The following is a 17,067-nucleotide window of genomic DNA, read 5'->3' as shown; positions in this document are numbered from 1 at the left end:
AAATCCAACCATCACCTTTCACTCTCTCTGGAACAAACGGAGAGGTTTGATCATCCGGCTACGGCAGGGCCCATGCGTCCATGGTGCGCCACATGGCCCTCCATCGGCATCGTGTCGTCCGCCGTGTGACCTCGCCGGTGCGTCCAGAAGAATCATCGCCGCTCCTTCCTAATCCCCACCGAATTAGTGCGACATTTCGCCTTTAATCCAGCCCAACAACCCCGTCGCCAACTTCTTCTCGATTAAAAATGCGAACGGAAAGCGACGGCGCGGTCCAGTTCGGAAAGGCCCCTTTCCCCCGGCCCTTTACGAGCGGCAGTCCAACTTTATAAATTAATGTTGGCCCGGCCCCAACGACGCCACCCAAAAGGAAATGGGACACGCATAAAACAACAAGGACGCCAACAAGAGCAGAATTCTATCCCCCGGAAGAACAGGCGGAGGGGAGGGGAGGAGAACGACGAGAGCGAGGACCCCCGATCCCCGCCGTGCCGTCTCCTCCGTGTTTCCGATCGATCGCCCGGCTCTCCGGCTAGGTACGGCCGCTGTTGATCTCGCCTCCTCTTTTGATGATGAGGTCCGGCTGCTCTGTTCCTGATTTTAGATAGGATTCTCTTATCCGGCTGGTTGGATTGTTTGTTTGATGCGTTGATTGTTCTTGGCTGCGACCTGCCATCCATCTAGGTTCGATTGGTTGGTTTATCGGATTGATGGTCTGGTGCGTGTGTTGCCTGATGAGATGACGAGCAAAAGTATGCCTGAATTTGCGGTGAATATGGTGATGGATGATGTTATCGAAAATGAAATTATGATGATGGATGAGTGATTGTGTTTATAGCTGCGAACTGAGTAATTGGTGTTGGTCATCAATATAGGATTAGTGTTTCTAGAGGTGTGTGCGTCAATCGATGCAGAGGTTGAGGTTGTTCACCCTCTTTTTTCTGAAAATAAAAGGAAAGAAAAGAAAAAGGATTAGTATTCAGATAAGGGAATTCACGTAGGCCTACCTGGATTGCTTCTGCCTTTGGCCTTCCTGATAGTTTCAAGGTAGACGCTTAGCCGACGGGGTTTCTTCCTTGCGGTTTTCGATGCCGTATATAAGAATAAGATCCTTCCCTTTACTCAAGGGGATACTATGTCATCAAAGATGGACAAACGGCAGAAATCTTTCTAGGAGCGTGGAAATACACCTTTCCGTTGCGTAGACAGGATTTGTATCCCTTTATGCAAGATAGGATAGGTGCCAAGGCGGCGAGTAAAACCGTGTACAAAAACTTCAACATGAATGATATGTTTCGCCTGCCTTGGATTGCACGATATGTTTTTGTTTCTGCCTTGTGACCTTCCCAAGGTTTCTTAACCACGGTTGCAAAGCAGACGCTTAGCCGACAGGATTTCTTCCTTGCGGTTTTCGCTGCCGTAGATAAGAATAAGATCCTTCCCTTTACTCAAGGGGATACTATGTCAACAAAGATGGCGGCGAGTAAACTGTCTATAAATACTACTTCATCATTAGTCATATGTATGTTTCTTGGAAAGCATAGCAATTGATCATCGATTCGCACAAGGTCTCTCGGTGAGTAAACACATACAAGGATAAGAAATCAATAGCGACTTGATTGCTTCATTCCTATTCTTGGTTTACCTCGCAGCTAAGACATTTGTGCAGTTTGTCGGGCTGGTTTCAGTACTATATTCTCCATACAAGATATGGGAATCATGTGCATTTTTAGATTCTCTGTCACGCATTTATGCTTGTTTTAAATCGGCATTTAGATTGCTATGGAATACCTGTTCAAAAGGGAACTAGCCCAATCAGGAAAACAGTAATGAAGAAGTCTGTGTCAAGGTTTATCATGTGCATGGGCCATGGGGCCTTGAGTGTAAGGGGGTCCTCTTTCCACAAATATGGTGCTTATTTGATGGTACGCAGTGCCAATCTATGACCTCTAATCCTAATGATGTGAATAGACAGCTTATTGGTTTCTGTAGGTTATGATGAGTGCTCATCATATTCAGAACAATTGCAGGGCAAGTATTTGTGATGGCCATCTGACATTTAGCTTCCTTTACATCATTTTGTGCATTAGTAGCCCTATATTGATTATGTTCGAGGTCCATGATTGTCCGTTCACGATACTGAAGGTGTGATCGGTGTTCTGCAGAAATGGCGCAAGAGAGTTGGAAAGAGGCGGAGGATACGGGTGTCCACGCACCTGAGGCTCCGATAATGTGCATCAACAACTGTGGCTTCTTCGGCAACCGGATGACCGAAAACATGTGTTCAAAGTGTTACCGAGACACTGTCAAGGCCAAGAAGATGGCCCTTCTAGTCGAGAACAAAACTGCCGCTGCTGTTGCATCGTCACCCACACCAATGGTGGCAGAGATCAAGGATGAAGCGTCTGCCTCAGCCAAAGAAGGAAAACAAGTAGCCGAGGAGGAGGCGCCGAAGCCACCCAGCAACCGCTGCCTGTCGTGCCGGAAGAAGGTCGGGCTGACGGGGTTCAAGTGCCGCTGCGGAGACACCTTCTGCTCGATGCACCGCTATGCCGACGCGCACGATTGCAAGTTCGACTACAAGCAGGCCGGCAGGGAGCAGATCGCCCAGCAGAACCCCGTCGTCAAGGCTGACAAGGTCACCAGATTCTGATGGAGGTTCTGCTGCAGGAGCCCTCCAGCTCGTTTATTCCCTCTATGATGATGATGATGCTTGGTCCGTCAGGTTTACTTCAGAATTGTGTGTCCACCATCCTCCTGGAATGTAGTACTTTGCCGATGAACCCGCCTTCGACAAACACCACCATCCGATGCCCGTCCAACGGCCATCAACGGGCCATCGCACCGGGCTGGCAACGCCTTCAAGGGCTGTATAATGTTGGTGTTTGTGTGGGAGGAACATTCATTGGCACAGGTGCACTTCTGTTTATTTACATATGAATAATGTGAATGTAAATATTTATCCTTTAACAGTATGCAGTTCAACTGATTAAACTGTTATATGCTCAAGGCTTGGCAGGCTTCCTGGGTCACCTGTTAGTGTAAAAATCATTGTACATTTCGGTGTGTTATGTGTTCAAATCAGCAATACTTGGTGCATTTTATACTATGAGTTGGAGAGGGATACTGTAGAAAAGATCAACTAGTAGTAGTTTGCTGCACAGATCACTGTCAGAGTAAAATAAATATGTTGGGTGTTCGTTTGTTGAGGGTGATGCAGAGACAAACAGAGTGTCCATGCCTCCACTTCAGTGCTTGTTTACACTAGCAGGTGACCATGCCTCCACTTCAGTACCAGCAGAACTTGTCCAAGGTGCCTGATTGATTTTGTTTTGTTTCACCAGATCACATAGTAGTGCCTGTTGATCAATACAATGATATAATCTCCATTCCCCTGGAGTACATCACAGTAGTATTGATCAACAGCAGAGGCGTATAATCATCTGGTAGGTAGTTGAAAACTGAAAATAGCAGCAGATAATGGACCTCCACATGGCTGGTTGCGTCCTATTGAGAAACTAGTTAATGGGTCACCTCACACTACCTGCATTGGAAGCATTTATTTTCTTCTTTTTTGCCGACCTGCATTCAAAGGAAAGTTGTGCATCTAGATCCCTAAATGTGATGCTGGATCCAGGATTCATGTGCTGCGGTACTATATTGCCAACCAAATCCTGCTCACTTTGTATATACTCCATGGCCATGCTGTGAGATCTGGGACTCTGAATCAACTGTACTCCATTTCAGTCATCACTCATCAGTAGTATTCTTGTATCAGCAAGTACAACACATCAAGATCTTTTTAACGTTTGTTAATGTTTTGTGAAATATCACTGGAACATTGGATCTGAGACTCTGAATGAACTGTACACCATAGTCATCAAGCACATCAGGTGTTTGAATATCATGTGAAATGCCATCTGAACATATATCCTCAGGTATATATGCCTCCAGTACAAAGAATCGTACCGAATTACCACTAGTAACTACTGCTGATCCAAAAAATATACTATGAGGCAAACAAATGATCAACTGATGCAAAATAAGTCTGTTTCATCCTCTAATGCGACACCAAGAACTGGACCAGAGCCAGGAGAACAAGCAGAGCGGCGGCGCCGAGCGGCGCGGCGCGCGCTCGCCGGTGGCCACTCGACGTCGAGGAGGCGGCGATCTGTATGGGGAAGTTGCAGGCGGCGGTGGAGGGGTCGGTCTGCGTGGGCACGGCGAGCGCCTGGAAGTCGCACGCCTCGTCCTTCTGGTTCTGCACCTGGAAGTACATGTTGAAGGCGTAGGAGGCGTTGCCATTGGCGTCCATGCCGTAGCAGGTGGAGCCGAGGCCGAGCGCCGTGCAGTCGGCGAAGGTGCAGGCGTAGTTCACGTTCTCCACCAGCTTGCTCTTGTCCTCGGCGTTGGGGTTGTACACGCACCACGTCCTGGGCAGGTACTGCACGCCCTTGGCCGGCACCAGCATGGTGTTCTGCCCGTTGCCGGTGAGGTCCATGGGGAACTTGGGCTGGCCGTCGAAGCGGAGCACGCCCCAGTGCCGCTCGAACGCGCCCGGCGCCACGCTCTTGACGTCCTCGTCCAGGAGCCCGAACAGGTACACCTCCATGTACTGTTTGGGCCGGAGCGGCGTGCCGGTGTTGGCCGCCAGCCGCGGCAGCAGGCCGTCGTAGAAGCGCTTGGCGAGGGCGTTGGTGGCGTGCTTGTCGCCGTCCGTCGGCCAGCCGACCTCGCCGATGACGATGGGCAGGTCGCCGTGGCCGACGGCGGCGAGCGCGGACACCAGCGTGTCGAAGTTGGCGTCGAACACGTTGGTGTAGGTGTTGACGCCGTCGACCAGCGGCTTGGCGAGGCCGTCGAAGAAGGCGAAGTCGACGGGGAAGTCCTCGCTGAGGTAGAGGCTGAGGTAGGGGTAGATGTTGACGGTGAAGGGGGCGCTGTTGTTGGCCAGGAACTGCACCATCTGCGTCATGAGCGGGGCGACGTCCGTCCGGAAGCGGCCCGCCGACGGCACCTGGTTGTTGGCGGGCGAGTTGTAGACGTCGGCGTTGAGCGGCACGGTGGCCTTGATCTCGCTGAATCCGGCGTCGTTGAGCGCGTTCTGGATGTTCTGCAGCGCCGGGAAGGTGACCTTGTCGAAGGTGCCGTTGTAGGACGCCAGGAAGGGTTCGTTGCCTACGGCCACATACCTGCAAACAACACATACGGGTCATACAACCGCGGCGGGCGCCATGAACGGGAAAGAGCAAGCAGCGAGCAAGAGGAAGGAGGACTCACTTGATGTTGACGCCGCCGTCGAAGTGGTAGCGGGAGACGTTGTGGCGCACCCAGTCCCTGGCGTTGTCCTTGTCGTTCATGATGTCGAGCAGGTTGTTGGGGATGACGACCATGACCTCGATGTCGGTGCCGGCGAGCGCGTTGAGGGTGCCCTGGTCGGCGTCGAACAGTTTCACCTTCTTGATGCCGTTGTCCCTGAGCAACTGCACGACGATCCTGGGCGAGAGCGGGTGCGTGGCCTGCGTGCCCCAGTTCATCCCCAGCGCGTCCGCCGCCGGGAGGACGGCCAGTGCCACCACTACCAGCGCGCAGAGCCAGGCGCCCAGATTCGCCGCCGCCATTGTTCAGGCCTCTCTACCCTCCGACGAACTGACGAAATAAGGGAGATCTCTGGACGCGACGGGTTGGGAATCCAGGAACCGGGGAAGGCTCAAGATTTGCCGATCCGAACGGAGTCGGGAATCGAATCGAATCGAATCGAGATTCAGTCGAACAGGAGACAACGGGAAACAATGCCCGGCGGTGGACGAAGTGCCCCGTGCGGAGTATAAATCGGGGGATGGACTGCGAGAGCTGCAAGAAACGGCAATGGCGGATTGCGCACGGAAACCAAACGCGGTTTCTTCTGAGCCTGGGCTTTCCTATCTGATCCTGATCCTGGTGACACCAACAGATGGGGAAGAAAGGGATGGGGGGCGAAACTCACATGTGAATGCCGGAAATTCCTTCCCGGAGCCAAAAAGGCAAGAAACGAAACAGAGGAAGGTATGGAAAGGGCGGAGGCTTTTGAGTCGAGTTGAATCCGGCGAAAGAGAAGGAGAGAAAGAGAGAGTCGAGGCAGAGGCAATGGCGACGCCGGCCGGGGACCGAGGTTGAGATGGAAGGAAGGATCAGAAAGGGGGCAGCATTTAACTCGGAGATCGGCCGGCGACGCGTTGCTTCGTTGGTGTGTTTGGGTCTGGGACAAGGAACCGAGAAAGAAAGAATTTATGAGGGGTTGATGGTGAGCAGAGGGTGATGGAACGCAACGCAACGGAACGGATGACGGATCGTGGGGCGGGGTGTGGACTGGTCAGTGGCGGATGGACGGCGAGTGTATGGCGAAGCGGAAGCAGAGAGTGGGGTGGGGGGAGTGGTGGTGGTGGTGGTGGAGAGGGGCGTATGGGTCATTGCGCTCGCTGCCGCGGCTGGATCGGTGGGGGCGACGTGGCGCGCGGCACGCGCCCGGGTTGACCAGCCGCGGGCGCGCTTCGGCTTCTCTCCGTTTTAGCGCGCGTCCTCAGGCGACGCTGGAAAATGAAAGTTTTTTTTCTTTTCTTGGAAAAGAAAAGGGAAGCGCGAATTTTTTTCAGAAAAAATCGTGTAAGGTTCTCCTTTTTTGCATACACGCTACTCGTCTGCTGGTACTGGAACCAAGGTTTTCTCTCTACGAAATCTCGTCTACTGGTACTAGTTTTTTAAGGTTTCGTTTTGGTATCTCCGGGCAAGTATGAACCGAGGAGGAGGGAGGGACAGGGGTCGCGTGGAACGGCCCTATGGCCGGCGTCCTGCCGGAATCGAGTCGACAGCCACCACGCCAGGCCCGTACGCCCTGTGACACCTGGCCTAGGTTTATTCGCCCGTTGCCTGCGCCGGGCGCGGCTCCCCAAAACGCCCCTGCCCGGCTATTCAAATGTCTGGACCACGCACTCGCGGACAGAAACAGCCGCGTCTGAGCCAGAGCGTGTTGCACATGTCGGCACGCGCCGCCGCGTCGTCTTGCTATGCTCCACTGTTTCACGCTCCCCGCCGACGACGATGGCCCGTCCGGTCCCGTCGACAGCCATATCTCACCAACCCGGACCAGGCGCCACTACTGTACTGTCCCAGTGCGGCGATGCAGCTACCGCGGCACCGCACGTGGCACCGCCCGATCTCTCCCGTCGAGATTTGCTCCGGGAAACCATCCATACAAAGGCTGGCTGGCTGGCGGTCCTGCCGCGTCCAGCTGGTTAATTAAGAACTAACTGACGGTACACCAACAGCAGTAGTAGGAGTACTTCTAGCTGGGGTGGGTGTCGAACTCGAACCGACGAGTGGTTGATGCCCAGTGAGGTGCACCAGCTTGGCAGCTTCAAGCACAAGCAAACTGTCCCGTTTCTGTTGAGAGTTAGTAGTGGCCATTAGCCAAAGCTGGTCAGCCGTGGCCACTTCTGTTCTCTGCTACGCGATGGAGCACCTTTTGGATAGGCCGAGAGGCGAAACGGGGGGATGCTCGTGTAGTTTTGGTCCCATGCTGTGACGGTTGTAGCGTGAGATGAAGCGGGAATTTCTCCTGAATCAAATGAGGCAAAAAAGTGATGTGCGTACGATCCTTTTCTGTACAGAGACAAGACGGTGGCAAAAAGCAAGAAGGTTCCAGCTCCCCCTGTCCAAGTGCACTGACTGCAGATTCAGAAAAGGGATAACTGCTCGAGCTAGACAGAAGTGTGTGTGTGTGTATACACAAAAATTAACGTGCACCAGCCGGGAATCGAACCCGGGTCTGTACCGTGGCAGGGTACTATTCTACCACTAGACCACTGGTGCCTTGTTGAATGGGCTCTCCATTTTCCGTAATTATTTATATTGCCAGAAATACTCAAGAGTGTTTTTTTTCTCGAATATGCACGAGTGTGCATATCATATATTATAGAAGAAAAAGGCTAAGTATGTCTCCACCATAATTTACAAGGTTTTGTTTTTACAAGCTAATCCTCATCACTCACCCACCTCTCTACCCTAGCAAAGAAAGGCATTACACCTCCTCGTAGTAACCCAGCGGTTGACCAAGAGGAACCCTCCGCGCACATGCTTCTTAGTAACTGCTCAACCGAAGGACGCGCGCCCTCGAAGACAATGGCATTCCTATGCTTCCACAACTCCCACCAAGTAAGCGCAAAGATGGTGCGAAGGTCCTTCGTGCTGACGTTGTTTGAACCACGCTTGTCAACGGCCCACTCCACCAGCGTTTCTTGGGCAGTAGGAATCCAACTTGGTGTCCCCAACGCGACGAAGATCGCTGCCCACACTGTGCTAGCAAAAACACATGCGAGTAGAACATGGTCGATCGTTTCCTCCTCTTGATCACAGAAAGGGCATGCGTCCTGATGGGGTAGGCCTCTGCGTGCTAGTCGATCCGAGGTCCAGCATCGATTCTTCATGGCTAGCCATGTGAAAAACCTGCATTTCATAGGAGCACGTGATTTCCATGTCAGGTCCGCTGTTTGGGCCACCTCCCGGCCCCAGAAAGCTGCCGCATAAGCTGATTTCACAGAGAACTGCCCATTTGTCTCCCACGACCATGTTGTCTCATCCGGCTCGTCATCAGAAAGCTCCCAACCATTGAGCAGTTGCCATAGCGCTAGAAACTGGTGTAAGGTTCCCGGTTCAAGGTTGGGGCTAATGTCCGTCGCCCAAGAGCCGTCCTGCATGGCCGTACTGACCATCCTCAGGTTGCGAGTGCGGGGGTGCACCAATTCATAGACTCACGACGCCAACTCCTGTATTCTTTGTCCATGAAGCCATCGGTCCTCCCAAAAGCGTGTTGTTCGTCCAGACCGCACAGTGCTCCTCATGGCTGCTTGACATAGCATTTGTGCTTCTTCCGGGACTTTGACTATGAATTCCTTCCATGGTCTTGACTCATCTGTCCTCATGAGCCACGGCCAGCGGGCTTGCATGGCAATATTCATCCATCTGAGGTTTGGCAGCCCCAATCCACCTGCCCACTTCGGCGTACAAACCATATCCCATGCAACAGCACAGTTACCACCGTTTGCCTCAGCTCATCGGCACCATAAGAAACCTCGGCAAATCTTGTTCATTGCCGATATAGTTTTTGCAGGTAGGTCCAAAGCCATCATAGCATGGATCGACATTGCACACAAGACAGACTGCACAAGAGTTAGTCGCCCGCTCTTGGGCATCATAGCAGCTCTCCATTTCGGTAGCTAATTTGCCATGTGATCCACCAAAAATTGTAACTGTGTTGCGGTTTGCTTCCTTAGCGATAGGGGTAGCCCAAGATACTTGATCGGGAATGATCCCAAGGGGCATTGCAACTCATTGCATGCCATTGCAATCTCCTCCTCAGAGCACCTGATAGGGCCGCGGATTTGCTCATGTTGATTCTCAGCCCTGATGCCTCCCCAAAGATCTCAAACAGGGACTTGCATACCTCAAGGTCCATTGGATTTGGCTTGATAAATAGCACCACGTCATCAGCGAAGATAGAGAGACGTTTCCTCATGCCAACACGCGCCAGGGGTGACACCAGACCTCTAGCCATAGCCACCTCGAACAACCTTTGAAGGGGCTCCATCGTTAGAATGAAAAGCATTGGAGAGATCGGGTCCCCCTGCCTCAGCCCTTTACAATTGTATATCGTGTCTCCCGGCTCACCATTCACCATGATCTTGGTGGTCGATGTTGCAAGTATCCCGCATATCCAAGACCTCCACCTTGGTCTGAAGCCCATTTGATTCAACACCTCAATAAGAAAAGGCCATTGAACGGAGTCAAAAGCTTTAGATATATCTAGCTTTAGCAGCACACTTGAACTCCTCAAAGCATGCAAGCAACGTGCCATGCTCTGCACAAGCATGAAGTTGTCATGCAGCGATCTGCCCTTAATGAATGCACTTTGGTGGTTCCCGGCCAACTTGGGGAGATCCTCCACCAACCGACTGGCCAAACCCTTTTCAAAGATCTTGATGGCCCCGTGGACAAGGTTTATAGGCCGGATGTCACTCACCTCCAAAGCCCCCTCCTTCTTTGGCAAAAGTGAGACAAGGGACTTATTGATTGCGGCCAAACCTCTCATGTCCCCCTTGTAGAAACTGTTCATCGCTCTCATGAAATCCACCTTGATTATGTCCCAGCAAGTTGCATAAAAACAACCAGTGAACCCATCCGGCCCCGGAGCTTTGTCCATGGGCATGCTCTTGATTACTTTCTCCACTTCCTCATCCGTGAACGGGCTCTCCAAGTGTTGTAAGTCCAGGTGCGGCAAGCCCAACATGTCAAGGTTGAGGGCATGTGACCTCTCCTCCGCATCGCCAAAAGCTGCACCGAAGTATGCGTCCACCGCCGATGCCACCTCGTCCTGCCCAGAGTACAGGTTGCTGTTGTGCTTCACAACTCTTATGATATTCTTTCTTTGCCTATGACTAGCTTGCTGATGGAAAAGCCTAGTATTTCCGTCACCCTCACGTAGTTGCAACAGCCTTGATCTTTGCCTTACTATCGTCCTCTCTAGAGAGCTCAAACCCAGCAGCTTCTTCTTTAGACACTTCCTCAGTGCCCTCTCAGCATCAGATAGCGTCCTTGTCTCCATGGCCACGTCGAGCTGTTTGATAACTTCAAGTGCAACCAAAATTTGCAATTTCACATTGCCGATCCAACGGTCACTCCACCTTTGGAGGCTCACAGCAGAGTAAATTCAGGGGTTGTTTGGTTTAGGACTAGCATTGCCACACTTTGTCACACATTTTTGCCAAACTTGAATAAGGTTAGTTCATCAAAATGAGAGCTACAAGTTGGCAAGCCTAAAGGAATCTTATCACACTTTTTATGTGTATGCCATGTGGGGTCCAAGTGTGGCTTGCCTAAGGTGTGTCTTGAACCAAATACTCACCTAAGTTGGTCAAACTTGCCTAACCTTAGGTGTGACAATCTTTGGCAAAGTTAGTCACAAGCCAAACAGCCCCTCAGTGTTCCATGTGTTAGGCCTAACTTGTACTATTCGGTTTTTTTTGAAGGAAGAACAGTAGGAAAGGCTCCTACTGTATTTTCACATATATATGAGCGGGGTGTTACAGATGCTTTACATTTTTACAGGTGGGGTATCAACCTGCCCAGACAGATTGGGTCAGGGAGACAGGGAGTGGGGGTGTTACCACTACTGCAACTCAGAAATAAAAGAAGAAATGAAAGCAGGGTGACCCCCCTAGTCCTATGTTGGAGGAGGTCAAAATCGTCCTTGAATCTTTTTAGCCACCCACTGATGGTTGGTGCAATCCTCCTAAAGTGTTTATTGTTTCTTTCCTTCCAAAGACTCCAAGCAGCCACCAAAAAGATTTCAAAAAAGAGTGGGCGTCCCCAAGAGTTTTTAGCCTGTTGGAGCAGTTGGAGGCGGCATGTGAAGGGTGGCCAGCTAATCCAAAGTTTTTGCCAGCAAGATTGACTGAATGGGCAAGTAAAAATCATATGGTCTACTGTTTCCTCGTCGTGGTAACAGTCTACACAATGTAGAAACAAGATTTCCCCCAAGGAAAAAGATATGGCTACAAAAGGCAGCAAGAAGATTCCTCGTTTCTGCAATGTCAACCAAAGTATTGCAATCAAAATAGGAGGAGGCAGATGTTGGGGAACGTAGTAATTTCAAAAAAAATCCTACACACATGCAAGATCATGGTGATGCATAGCAACGAGAGGGGAGAGTGTTGTCTACGTACCCTCGTAGACCGGAAGCGGAAGCGTTAGCACAACGCGGTTGATGTAGTCGTACGTCTTCACGGCCCGACCGATCAAGCACCGAAACTACGGCACCTTCGAGTTCTAGCACACGTTCAGCTCGATGACGATCCCCGGACTCCGATCCAACAGAATGTCGGGGAAGAGTTTCGTCAGCACGACGGCGTGGTGACGATCATGATGTTCTACCGTCGCAGGGCTTCGCCTAAGCACCGCTACAAAATTATTGAGGATTATGGTGGAGGGGGGCACCGCACACGGCTAAAAGAACGATCACAAAGATCAACTTGTGTGTCTATGGGGTGCCCCCTGGCCACGTATATAAAGGAGTGGAGGAGGGGAGGGGGCGACCCTCTCTATGGCGCGCCCTAGGGGAGTCCTACTCCCACCGGGAGTAGGATTCCCCTTTTTCTAGTAGAACTAGGAGCCCTTCCAAGTAATAGGAGTAGAAGGGAAGGAAAGGGAAGGGAAAAGGAGAAGGAAGGAAGGGGGTGCCCCCCTTCCCTAGTCCAATTCGGACCAGACCAAGGGGAGGGGTGCGGCCATCCTTGAGGCCCTTTTCCTTCTTTCCCGTATGGCCCAATAAGGCCCAATACATATTCCCGTAACTCTCCGGTACTCCGAAAAATAGCCGAATCACTCGGAACCTTTCTGATGTCCGAATATAGTCGTCCAATATATCGATCTTTACGTCTCGACCATTTCGAGACTCCTCGTCATGTCCCCGATCTCATCCGGGACTCCGAACTCCTTCGGTACATCAAAACTCATAAACTCGTAATATAATTGTCATCGAAACCTTAAGCGTGCGGACCCTACGGGTTCGAGAACAATGTAGACATGACCGAGACACGTCTCCGGTCAATAACCAATAGCAGAACCTGGATGCTCATATTGGCTCCCACATATTCTACGAAGATCTTTATCGGTCAGACCGCATAACAACATACGTTGTTCCCTTTGTCATCGGTATGTTACTTGCCCGAGATTCGATCATCGGTATCTCAATACCTAGTTCAATCTTGTTACCTGCAAGTCTCTTTACTCGTTCTGTAATACATCATCCTGCAACTAACTCATTAGTTGCAATGCTTGCAAGGCTTAAGTGATGTGCATTACCGAGAGGGCCCAGAGATACCTCTCCGACAATCGGAGTGACAAATCCTAATCTCGAAATACGCCAACCCAACAAGTACCTTCGGAGACACCTGTAGAGCACCTTTATAATCACCCAGTTATGTTGTGACGTTTGGTGGCACACAAAGTGTTCCTCCGGTAAACGGGAGTTGCATAATCTCATAGTCATAGGAACATGTATAAGTCATGAAGAAAGCAATAGCAACAAACTGAACGATCAAGTGCTAAGCTAACGGAATGGGTCAAGTCAATCACATCATTCTCCTAATGATGTGATTCCATTAATCAAATGACAACACATGTCTATGGTTAGGAAACATAACCATCTTTGATCAACGAGCTAGTCAAGTAGAGGCATACTAGTGACACTTTGTTTGTCTATGTATTCACACATGTATTATGTTTCCGGTTTAATACAATTCTAGCATGAATAATAAACATTTACCATGATATAAGGAAATAAATAATAGCTTTATTATTGCCTCTAGGGCATATTTCCTTCAGTCTCCCACTTGCACTAGAGTCAATAATCTAGTTCACATCGCCATGTGATTTAACATCAATAGTTCACATCACCATGTGATTAACACCCATAGTTCACATCGACATGTGACCAACACCCAAAGGGTTTACTAGAGTCAATAATCTAGTTCACGTCGCTATGTGATTAACACCCAAAGAGTACTGAGGTGTGATCATGTTTTGCTTGTGAGAGAAGTTTAGTCAACGGGTCTGCCACATTCAGATCCGTAAGTATTTTGCAAATTTCTATGTCAACAATGCTCTGCATGGAGCTACTCTAGCTAATTGCTCCCACTTTCAATATGTATCCAGATTGAAACTTAGAGTCATCTGGATCAGTCAAACTTGCATCGACGTAACCCTTTACGACGAACATTTTGTCACCTCCATAATTGAGAAACATATCCTTATTCCACTAAGGATAATTTTGACCAATGTCCAGTGATCTACTCCTAGATCACTATTGTACTCCTTTGCCAAACTCAGGGCAGGGTAAAATAGGTCTGGTACACAACATGGCATACTTTATAGAACCTATGGCTGAGGCATAGGGAATGACTTTCATTCTCTCTCTATTTTCTGCCGTGGTCGGGTTTTGAGTCTTACTCAACTTCACACCTTGTAACACAGGCAAGAACTCCTTTTTGACTATTCCATTTTGAACTACTTCAAAATCTTGTCAAGGTATATACTCATTGAAAAGACTTATCAAGCGTATTGATCTATCTCTATAGATCTTGATGATCAATATGTAAGCAGCTTCACCGAGGTCTTTCTTTGAAAAACTCCTTTCAAACATTCCTTTATGCTTTGCAGAATAATTCTACATTATCTCCGATCAACAATATGTCTTTCACATATACTTATCAGAAATGCTATAGTGCTCCCACTCACTTTCTTGTAAATACAGGCTTCACCGCAAGTCTGTATAAAACTATATGCTTTGATCAACTTATCAAAGCGTATATTCCAACTCCGAGATGCTTGCACCAGTCCATAGATGGATCGCTGGAGCTTGCATATTTTGTTAGTACCTTTAGGATTGACAAAACCTTCTAGTTGCATCATATACAACTCTTCTTTAATAAATCCATTAAGGAATGCAGTTTTGTTTATCCATTTGCCAGATTTCATAAAATGCGGCAATTGCTAACATGATTCGGACAGACTTAAGCATAGATACGAGTGAGAAACTCTCATCGTAGTCAACACCTTGAACTTGTCGAAAACCTTTTTGCGACAATTCTAGCTTTGTAGATAGTAACACTACAATCAGCGTCCGTCTTCCTCTTGAAGATCCATTTAATCTCAATGGCTCGCCGATCATTGGGCAAGTCAATCAAAGTCCATACTTTGTTCTCATACATGGATCTCATCTCAGATTTTATGGCCTCAAACCATTTCGCGGAATCTGGGCTCATCATCGTTTCCTCATAGTTCATAGGCTCGTCATGGTCAAGTAACATGACCTCCAGAACAGGACTACCGTACCACTCTGGTGCAGATCTCACTCTGGTTTACCTACGAGGTTCGGTAGTAACTTGATCTGAAGTTACATGATCATCATCATTAGCTTCCTCACCAATCGGTGTAGTAGTCACAGGAACAGATTTCTGTGATGAACTACTTTCCAATAAGGGAGCAGGTACAGTTACCTCATCAAGTTCTACTTTCCTCCCACTCACTTCTTTCGAGAGAAACTCCTTTTCTAGAAAGGATCCATTCAAAGCAACGAATATATTGCCTTCGGATCTGTGATAGAAGGTGTACCCAACATTTTCTTTTGGGTATCCTATGAAGACGCACTTCTTCGATTTGGGTTAGAGCTTATCAGGTTGAAACTTTTTCACATAAGCATTGTAACCTCAAACTTTAAGAAACGACAGCTTAGGTTTCTTGCCAAACCATAGTTCATACGGTGTCATCTCAACGGATTTAGATGGTGCCCTATTTAACGTGAATGCGGCTGTCTCTAATGCATAACCCCAAAACAATAGTGGTAGATCGGTAAGAGACATCATAGATCGCACCATATCTAATAAAGTACGATTATGACGTTCGGACACACCATTATGTTGTGGTGTTCCAGGTGGCATGAGTAGTGGAACTATTTCACATTGTTTTTAACTGAAGGCCAAACTCGTAACTCAAATATTTTACTTCTGCGATCATATCGTGGAAACTTTTATTTTTGTTACGATGATTCTCCACTTCACTCTGAAATTCTTTAAACTTTTCAAATGTTTCAGACTTGTGTTTCATCAAGTAAATATACTCATATCTGCTCAAATCATCTGTGAAGATCAGAAAATAATGATACCTGCCACGAGCCTCAATATTCATCGGACCACATACATCAGTATGTATGATTTCCAACAAATCTGTTGCTCACTCCATTGTTCCAGAGAACGGAGTCTTAGTCATTTTGCCCATGAGGCATGGTTCGCAAGCATCAACTGATTCATAATCAAGTGATTCCAAAAGCCCATCAGCATGGAATTTCTTCATGCGCTTTACACCAATATGACCTAAACGGCAGTGCCACAAATAAATTGCACCATCATTATTAACTTTGCATCTTTTGGTTTCAATATAATGAATATGTGTATCACTACGATCAAGATCCAACGAACCATTTTCATTGGGTGTGTAACCATATAAGGTTTTATTCATGTAAACAGAACAACAATTTATTCTCTTACTTAAATGAATAACCGTATTGCAATAAACATGATCAAATCATATTCATGCTCAACGCAAACACCAAATAACACTTATTTAGGTTCAACACTAATCCCAAAAGTATAGGGAGTGTGCAATGATGATCATATCAATCTTGGAACCACTTCCAACACACATCGTCACTTCACCCTTAACTAGTCTATGTTCATTCTGCAACTCCCGTTTAGAGTTACTACTCTTAGCAACTGAACTAGTATCAAATACTGAGGGGTCTCTATAAACACTAGTAAAGTATACATCAATAACATGTATATCAAATACACCTATGTTCACTTTGCCATCCTTCTTATCCGCCAATTACTTGGGGTAGTTCCGCTTCCAGTGACCAGTCCCTTTGGAGTAGAAGCACTCAGTTTCAGGCTTAGGTCCAGAATTGGGTTTTTCACTTGAGCAGCAACTTGCTTGCCGTTCTTCTTGAAGTTCCCCTTTCTTCCCTTTGTCCCTTTACTTGAAACTAGTGGTTTTGTTTACCATCAACACTTGATGCTTTTCTTGATTTCTACCTGTGTTGATTTCAGCATCACGAAGAGCTTGGAATCGTTTCCGTTATCCCTTGCATATTATAGTTCATCACGAAGTTCTACTAACTTGGTGATGGTGACTAGAGAATTCTGTCAATCACTATTTTATCTGGAAGATTAACTCCCACTTGATTCAAGCGATTGTAGTACCCAGACAATCTGAGCACATGCTCACTGCTTGAGCTATTCTCCTCCATCTTTTAGCTATAGAACTTGTTGGAGACTTCATATCTCTCAACTCGGGTATTTGCTTGAAAATTTAACTTCAACTCCTGGAACATCTCATATGGTCCATGATGTTCAAAACGTCTTTGAAGTCCCGATTCTAAGCCGTTTAAGCATGGTGCACTAAACTATCAAGTAGTCATCA

General features: G+C 48.3%; 2 protein-coding genes and 1 non-coding gene across 3 annotated transcripts; 1 reads left to right on the top strand and 2 right to left on the bottom strand.

The window, feature by feature from the left end:
* The first annotated feature begins 366 nt into the window (after nucleotides 1-366).
* Nucleotides 367-3,088, top strand: LOC119303486 (zinc finger A20 and AN1 domain-containing stress-associated protein 6-like). The gene is made up of 2 exons (XM_037580621.1): nucleotides 367-536; nucleotides 2,166-3,088. Exon 2 carries the CDS (start codon nucleotides 2,168-2,170, stop codon nucleotides 2,651-2,653), a length of 486 nt encoding a protein of 161 aa, XP_037436518.1. The 5' UTR covers nucleotides 367-536; nucleotides 2,166-2,167; the 3' UTR covers nucleotides 2,654-3,088.
* A 789-nt stretch (nucleotides 3,089-3,877) lies between these two features.
* On the bottom strand, nucleotides 3,878-6,384 carry LOC119303484 (glucan endo-1,3-beta-glucosidase 8-like). The gene is made up of 2 exons (XM_037580620.1): nucleotides 5,281-6,384; nucleotides 3,878-5,192 (listed from the first exon to the last, which is right to left on the bottom strand). Exons 1-2 carry the CDS (start codon nucleotides 5,619-5,621, stop codon nucleotides 4,061-4,063), a joined length of 1,473 nt encoding a protein of 490 aa, XP_037436517.1. The 5' UTR covers nucleotides 5,622-6,384; the 3' UTR covers nucleotides 3,878-4,060.
* Nucleotides 6,385-7,777: 1,393 nt separating this feature from the next.
* TRNAG-GCC lies at nucleotides 7,778-7,848 on the bottom strand. The gene has a single exon. It is a non-coding gene; the product is annotated as a tRNA-Gly (tRNA).
* Nucleotides 7,849-17,067: the final 9,219 nt, after the last annotated feature.

The sequence above is a fragment of the Triticum dicoccoides genome, chromosome 5A (genome assembly GCF_002162155.2).
Source record: "Triticum dicoccoides isolate Atlit2015 ecotype Zavitan chromosome 5A, WEW_v2.0, whole genome shotgun sequence".
NCBI lineage: Eukaryota > Viridiplantae > Streptophyta > Magnoliopsida > Poales > Poaceae > Triticum > Triticum dicoccoides.
The sequence above is the reverse complement of the archived record's forward strand: the minus strand, read 5'-3'. Positions and strand labels throughout refer to the sequence as shown.